This window comes from Heloderma suspectum, chromosome 5, assembly GCF_057233095.1.
Source record: "Heloderma suspectum isolate Gila_16-S chromosome 5, 16-S_ref, whole genome shotgun sequence".
NCBI classification, from domain to species: domain Eukaryota; kingdom Metazoa; phylum Chordata; class Lepidosauria; order Squamata; family Helodermatidae; genus Heloderma; species Heloderma suspectum.
The window spans coordinates 176,132,768-176,140,907 of NC_139462.1; the positions used below are offsets into that span (position 1 = coordinate 176,132,768).

At 44.6% G+C, this 8,140-nt stretch overlaps 1 protein-coding gene across 1 annotated transcript; it reads left to right on the forward strand.

Moving 5' to 3' along the window:
• The first annotated feature begins 284 nt into the window (after window positions 1-284).
• Window positions 285-3,933, forward strand: LOC146344852 (vitelline membrane outer layer protein 1 homolog). Its single transcript, XM_084858438.1, has 3 exons — window positions 285-711; window positions 813-928; window positions 3,521-3,933. The coding sequence occupies exons 1-3, from the start codon at window positions 460-462 to the stop codon at window positions 3,819-3,821; spliced, it is 669 nt and encodes a 222-aa protein (XP_084714564.1). The 5' UTR covers window positions 285-459; the 3' UTR covers window positions 3,822-3,933.
• The last annotated feature ends 4,207 nt before the right edge of the window (window positions 3,934-8,140 follow it).

Here is an 8,140-nt window from a genome sequence, read left to right on the forward strand (position 1 = left end):
TGGATATAACCAGAAAGCGCTTCTCATCCAATCTCCATGTAGATGGAGCCAAGGTCTTTCCGAAAATGCGCCTTTTCCAGAGGGAAGCTGCGGGGTTGCTGCGGACTGGCGGCAGTGTCCTCTGTTGTGAATGAACCTGATGTTCTGTTGTTCCACACTATATTGGCTGTGTAGATTGGGCCAAGAACAGATGCTCCACTGAAGTTGCAGTATGGCCTAAATAATTAGCTCAATCGTGTCCATAATTTTAAATGGGAAAATTGGAGCTGATTCCCTTTGTACTTGCTAGTTTTTATTCAGGGACAGACCTCAGGGAAACTTTCCAGATTTAGCTGACAATATGAGCCAATAAATTCCCATAACTAAAAATTAATCTGTTTACTTTTCCAGGTGGCAATCTTGAATATGTTATTGCAGTGACCCTCGTGGAGATAAACTGAGGTATAAAGTACAGAGTGCATGAGGTTTACTGCCTCTTTCATGCTTCTTGGTCCAGCTTCTAGAAAGATGCAGCCCATTTCTCTTGTCCTTTTTCTTGCCTCAGTGTGTCTTGTATCAGCCACTGATAAAAGAATTGTCCAAGCTAATGGCACCTTTGCAAGCAGAACAAATGTCAGCGTGCTATCAGTTGGTAATGGAGGACCTCGGGGCTATTGGACATGGGTTGACATGTGTCCAGAACGATCATATGCCATTGGATTTAGTATAAAGGTAAATATATGTGGTACCTCGTACAATATCTTACCATAGGCTCAGGATGACATAAAAGATTTCAGGAAGTCAATATACTGTTTTCCCTCTTACTGCATTAGGTGGAGGAGTACGGAGGAGGTGGTGTCGACGACACTTCACTCAATGGGATCCGCTTATTCTGTTCGGCTGAGCAGACCAAAAACATTATGTATACAGTTGAATCTGATACAGGAGAGTAAGTTTAACTGTCTCAAACATCACTGGTTCATTTGATTTTATATTAAATGAGATGGCAAAGGTAAAACTTGTCAACAGCCCTCCAAAGCTTTTATTCTTCCATCTTTTGTTCTTGAAATGATCTAACTTATTTAAATATTTGCAGAGACAGGTTACAGAAGCTCTATGTGCTAAACCACAAAAAAAATTCTTTGCACACAAATCACAAGTATAAGACACCATTTCATAGTTGGTTCTTGGATCTGCTGCTGTGACAAATGTGGAAACCACCTCAGGTGACATTGGGTTGTATCCAATGTCAGTCTAACTTAAGTCCTGTTCATTTCAATGGGTATACTCTACGTACGACTAACATTGGATACAATCCATTATCTGAAGAGTGATGGTCTCTACCATAGTCTTGCTCCATTTGAGTGGTGTGTGTCTCTTTCCTATACATTTAATAGAACTGTATATTTTAGCAGTATTATCAACTGAAATCTAGTCACAGAGGATGGCGGAAAAGGAAATCTAGCTATAATCCCTTCTGATTTTGTGTCACCAGCTTCCCCATCTCTATTTTTGTTTTCTGTTGTTGAGTGAAGGTTCCATGTCATATGTATAAAACCCTGATTTTGAATTCTCTCTCTGTCTTTCTCTCACATCTTAAGACCAGTCTTCTCTCATTGATAATTTACTATTATAGATGAAGAAAGTAAAAACCTCATGGCGAGGCTTCAGTACAATGGGTTGGATCTAGACTGAGTCATAGTTAGTGTAGACCCATGTTTAATGAAATTCCCATGCATTTCAATGGGTCTACTTTAAGTATGAGACTGGCATCCTAAGCAGCAAGGAACAAAGTGGTGGATCCTCTGCCACCTCCAAAGGAGGTGGGGGTGAATTTGGGGGGCTTTTTAGCTCAGGAGAACCTATTTTTCTCGAATCCCCCCTGCCTTTGAAATCAGTGAAGGAAATTAGCCATACCAGGTCCAGGCTGGTGTAGCTGAGGGGCTTGATCTATGCCCCTCTTGGAGGAACGTAGGGGCTTTCGATACAGTGGATTCAAAACTGTCTCTGCTCAGCTCCAGAATTCTGGGTTTCAGAGCCTTCCACTGGTGAAAAAAACAGCAACATTAGATTTAGACCCAGGGAGCTTTCCATGGGCATAATGGGGGCAGGGCCCCCCAAGATTGATGCCCCCACCCCTGCTAGTGGAGCTCCTCTCCACCTGTGGGAGGACATCTATGCCACATCCTAACCCTCTTGGATGGCTGTGTGATAGGTTTAGGATTGTTCTATTAGTCTAGATCCTTCCCAGTAACTGCAAGGCTGGTTTACAGATTGACAAGCATTTGTCCACCCATACCCACTCATTTATAGTGTTCTTTAGTATTATTGAAGGTCAAAATAAGAAAAGACTTATTTAAAGTAAGGACTTTACTTTGTGTGTGTGTGTGGGGGGGATGTTCACGTGCATGAATTTGTTCTATATCTTCTGATTTTTTTTACTTGAGCTTGATACTGAATGGACAGGACATCTGAAAGTTTAACTTTGGTCCAGCACTTTTTCCCCTACAAACATGGACTAATAGAAATTGTTTCTGCATACTTCTGCTTAAAAATGTAAGATGTTTCATCCTGAATAGATAGCATTTTGGATGCACAGAAAACATAATGCATTGGATTCAAAGGTGAACTTCCATGAATGAAAGGAGGTTTTTTGTTAACAGAAGGAGTTTGGATCTATTTTAAGTGTCTGCTATTCGAAGTGGCAGATGCAATTTTTGCTGATGCTGCATCCCCATGTGCCATCATTCACACTGTTCCGGAGGATCCACCAACCCCCCTGAGCAGTTTTTTGGGTGTGTGTGTGTTCAGGGGCTGCAGGATGAAAGAAGACCTAAGATGCAAGAATGCCATGTTCCATGAGCACAACTCTACCTATAGAGCTCTACATCTCATTGAAATTAGTGGGGCTTAAGCTAGTTGTGACTAATTTGTCAATATTGACTTGGATGGTTCTTAAAGACTAGTAACATTTTCTGGATCAGGGACACGAAGTATTATTATTATTATTATTATAAACTAACATATTTTGGGGTTGCATTCAAAGGACTATGAGTAAAAGGAAAAAATACTTGCTACCACTGTACTGCAAATGATTGTGCAAGAGTGGGTACAATTCTATAACAGCTAGGTTTATAGACGTTCTCCTGATGAGGTTTTATAAGAACTTCTGCCAGCACTTGCTCAAGCAGAAGAACATCTTTAGATTTAATTCCACTTTTCTCAAACAATGCTCAAGTGCAAGATGTAAAACAGCCTCTGTGAGGGGAAGTCGCCTTCCGCATGTGGAAGGACATTTTTGGATTTAATTTAAAAGTTAAAACATAGAATCATAGGGTTGGAAGGGGCCTACAAGACCATTGAGTCCAACCCCTTGCTCAGTGCAGGAAGCCTGATTCCTAGGCAGTCTCCCATCCAAGTACTAACCAGGGCTGACCCTGCTTAGCTTCCAAGATCAGATGAGATCAGGCACATCCTTTTATCTAAGATCTAGTGTTTTATTTAACAGAAATATTACTTAACTTTCCATTTCTTTTTCTAGTTTTGGACAATGGTCAGGGATTAGATGGTGTCCACAAGATGGTGTTTTACACTCCTTTCAGCTGAAAGTTGAACCTTACCGAGTAATGAATGATAATACAGCGGTAAACAACATCAAATTCCGTTGCAGCAATGGTGTTCTCATGGAAGAAGTTGGTGGTCTTTTTGGTGACTACAGTGAGTGGAGCAAGCCCTGTCCTGATGGCAGAATTTGTGGCATTCAAACCAAGCAGGAGACATATCAGGGCCTTTTCAGAGATGATTCAACCCTAAATGATGTTCGCTTCTTCTGTTGCAAATAAATTCTGTTGAGTCTAGATGGCCCTTTGGTATGATCCATCCACTGTGCAATGAATATGCATTTGTTTCTCAGTTGTACTCAAAGCATCTTTCACTATTAAACTTTTATTGTGGAAATGTTTTTTCAGCACTCACAACACGCTCAACACATGATGGGCTGGCACGCATGACCAAATAAGCCACCATGGCTTCAATAAGGCTTGTTGTGTCATCCTAACCCAGGCAGCATGGCTTGTTTGAAGGGGAAACAACCCTTCAGTAACCCTACAACAGGCCAGTGGGTTATTGGAGGGTTGTTTCCCCCTCAAACAAGCCATGCCAACTGGGTATGAACAACACAACAAGCTCCAGAGACTGGTGCCAAGGACTGCCTTTGGAACCCTCCCTCCATTTGTTAATGTGAACCCTCTTATTGACCTGGTTTGCATGATCAAATAAGCCATGGTGGCTTATTTTAACCAGTGGCACGTGCTAGCCATCATTTCCCTAATTACTAGGGCTGTGCACTGCTTTGGCCCAAGGCCCGAAGCCCGAGCCGAAGCGGGCTGCTTCGGGTCACTTCGAGCCCCTTCCGACGCAAAGCAGAAGGGGCATGAAACAACCTGGAGTGGATCGGGGGCTCTCCAAAGCACCTCAGTGTGCTTCGGAGCTTCAGCACCCCTGGCCCAGTCGCACCGGTGCCTCCAGGTCCTTACCTGAGAGCTGCCCATCACCACTGCTGCTGCTGTCACCTCCGCTGACATCTCCATTGCCACCCCCTCCACCGCTGTCACTGCTGTCACCACCACTGCTCCATCGCCATCACCACCACCGCCTCCACCGCCACGCCATCGCCATCGCTGCCGCCAGCTCCTGAGGCCTGGATGCGCGCCGGCTCCTATTGCAGGGAGTCGCCATTTTTAAAATGGCACCTTACTGGAACTGCCTGGAGCTTTTAAATATGGCGACTCCCTGCAATAAGAGCTGGCGCGCATCCAGGTTGCAGGAGGTGGCAGTGGTGATGACAGCGGTGGCGGAGGCAGTGGCGGAGGAGGAGACAGCAAAGTATGGAGTTGGGGGGTTGCGCAGGGGTGTCAGGGGCCCCTGAAGCAGGATTCAGTCATCCGAATCCCACTTCAGGTTTGGGGCCAAGTTGAGTCAGGGTCCCGCCTGAATCAGCCCAAGCCAAATCGGGCCTGCCTCTGAAGACACAAAGCGGCTTCCAAGTCGGATCGGGGAGTCCCTGCACAGCCCTACTAATTACCCACCCAGGGATGGTTTGACATGTCATCCAAACTAGGGAGGCATGGCTTATTTGAGGGGGAAGCAGACCGCCCAATAACCTGTTGTAGGGTTATTGAAGGGATGTTTCCCCGTCAAGCAAACCATGCTTTTTTGACTGTGCGAATCAGATCAATGGGTTGGTTCCCATATTACAGAAGAGTAATACTTCTCACAAATGGCAATTCTATTATGATTGGTTTATGGGATCTTTTTGCGCAAGATGTTGTGGGCATGTATTGGATTGTGCCAGCGTGGCAGGTTTTCTTTTTTCTTTTTGCTACATAAATAATGTTCAAATAATGTTCAAACCAGAATGTTTTAGGTATTCCACATGTGGATTAATTTTCAGCAATGTCTTGGAACCTTCCAGATTTTTGTACCACCACATTTTCCTCAAACCAACTAAAATGTTCCCAGGTGTGTTTTATTAGGTAATTGGGAAAGTGTTTTTGTGTCTTTCTGAACAAATGGAGGGAGGGTGCCAGAGACAGTCCTTGGCACCAGTCTCTGGATTGTCTGGCACGGATCCAGAGCTTCTCTTGACCAGCATCCATACTGCTGCACAGGAGCCTCTTTCTGAAATCACATGGCTGTAGTTCCATGGTAAAGCACATGTTTTGCATGTACAGATTCAATCCCTGATATCTCTGGTTATCTCAGGCATGGCTGGGGGCATTCTGGGGAAGGGGGGGTGGAAATGCCTGCATAACACATCCAGTGTGTCTTACAGCAGCTTTCTCCCCCACGCAGCACTCCTTCGGCTAGACAGCTGCAACTGGCTGTCTAGCCAAAAATGCAGGGCAGGAGAAGCTCTCAGATGCTCCATGCTCCTCTTTTGAGTGCAGAGGACGGGGCTGTTCCGTGCTGCCTCCAAGGCAGCGTGGAAGTGGGGGTAGATTAGTTCCCCAGGAACTGACCTCAGAGCATGGGCTCTGAGGTCAGTTCCCGGAAAAAACATATCCTATGGCCATCTAGCCGCTGTCTAGCGGCCATAGGATTGCTCCCTAAGAAAAGTATTAATCTCTCAGGGTTTACCAAGGGCTTCTCCATACAGGGCTTATATCATGTAATCAAGATTGGTTACTCACGGAAGTTTGTAGGTCCTTTACATGACATCATTAACCTCCATGCCAGTCCTACAGTTTATGACCTTTATCCCTCCATTGCAAAGTACAGGGAAAGTAATATTTTTCTCTGTGTACTTCCATAATGGAGCTATAACAGCAGCGCCATCTAGTGGCTGTAAAATGAAACCTATAGAACTTGCTGAAAAAGATAAACAGCCCATGTAAGGAGCCGATCTTAATCCTGCAAAGAATCCAGAAACAGACGCTCTGGTAAGTTGCGGGATAAAAGGCCTGGTGTAGTGAAGCCCCAAAGTCTGGAGTGTTATCCTTTTGGAACGTCTGCAAGTGAAGGTATGGGATAATTTGTCTTTGCTGCGGGACAGACCTAATAGCATGAGACCTGAGATGAAATAGCATAGGGAGAGGAAGTGGATCTGGTGGGAGAAGGTAGCACAGAGGAATTAACTGCCCTGCAAACTTTATTCAAGAGTAGGGTATAAATCCCTATAAGCAATAAAATCGATACATTTTGAATTCTCATCTGAACATATTTCATTTAAGCTCTCCCAAAATGTGTCTTTCTTTGGGTGGCTTCTCCTGTTGTATTTTCATACTCAGAAGCAGATCCTGAAGCACAAAATGCACACGCACTGCATCAGTTGTGAAGCAGATGCATACAGGTGTATTCTTTATCACATTTCCTTTAAAATACTGGGACAGGCTTGGATCCCCATTCCCATCTATTCTAAAGGAAAGAGCAGCACATAACAAGAAATTGCGCTTAACAAGTGTGCAGCTTGTTTCACAGCTGTTTGGTTGATGTGGTCACTCCTGTGATGAAAAAGGATATATGTTCATACCCATTCAAAACTTAGATACAAATACACCAGCCTTCCCCAACCTGGTGCCTTCCAGATGTGTTGGACTACAATTGCCATCATCCCCAGACAGCCAGAACTTGCAAGAGAAAATGTACTCAGGAGAAATACCTCCAAACATTTATGCTTGGTTCTAGTGGAGCAGCTTGACTGCCCTGGGGGAAGCCCCTGACATCCAGCTGGAGGACACCACATGGTTATTATTACCATGTCCAGGTCTCAAGTACATTGTTACAGTTGATTGGATAGATAGGAATTGTCGTCCAACACATTTGCTGGGCACCTGGCTGGAGAAGTGGGATAATATGCTATCCCACTTCTGGTATTCTCTACATTCTTTGTCTACTTTGGGAAAGATAGATGAAAGTCACAATCCTATGCATGTTTAGACAGAAAAAAGTCCTGCACCTCCTGGCAGGGCTGCCTGGAGAATGGGCTGTTTTTCTGTCTGAACATGCATAGGCATGTGCCCTCAGCAGTGGAGGCTGGAGGCGCCGATGTCAGTGGGGCAGTGAATCCATTCCGGGTTTCAGTCAGAACCAGTCAGAACTCTAAAGGAGCTATCCAAAGTGCTCCCAGTGGATAGCTTCTTTGAGGTTCTGACTGGTTCTGACTGAAACACAGAGTGGATTCACTGCCCCACTGACATCGGAGCCACCAGCCTCCACTGGCCCTCACTGGAGTCAATGAGAGGAGAAGAACACGCCCTTGTAAACATCCAGATGACTTGACCCATCACTCTAACTGTTAAGTTATTTTAGCTGGTGTAGCCTTGGGACACCCTCCCCACATACATCTGTCATGTCCCAATGCTGTGGGCTGTTTTCCATCTCTTTTGTACAGTTTTGAAGGACAACTTTTCCATGCCTGACATCAAAGCAGAGCTGTCATACAGAGCCCAAACAGATTTCCCTCATGCCATTGTATTCAAAGTTCTAAGAAAGAAGAGGACAACATGGCTGGAGAACAAAAAAAGAAGTTAAAAGAATAATTCCCTGCCTGTGTTTGCTAAAATGTGTACCAAATGGAGGAAAGAAATACAGTTGCCATTGGTTTAATGTATTGCTCCCCAAGCCAGTATGAAAGGGATGTGATGTTTCATTGAGGCTGTGA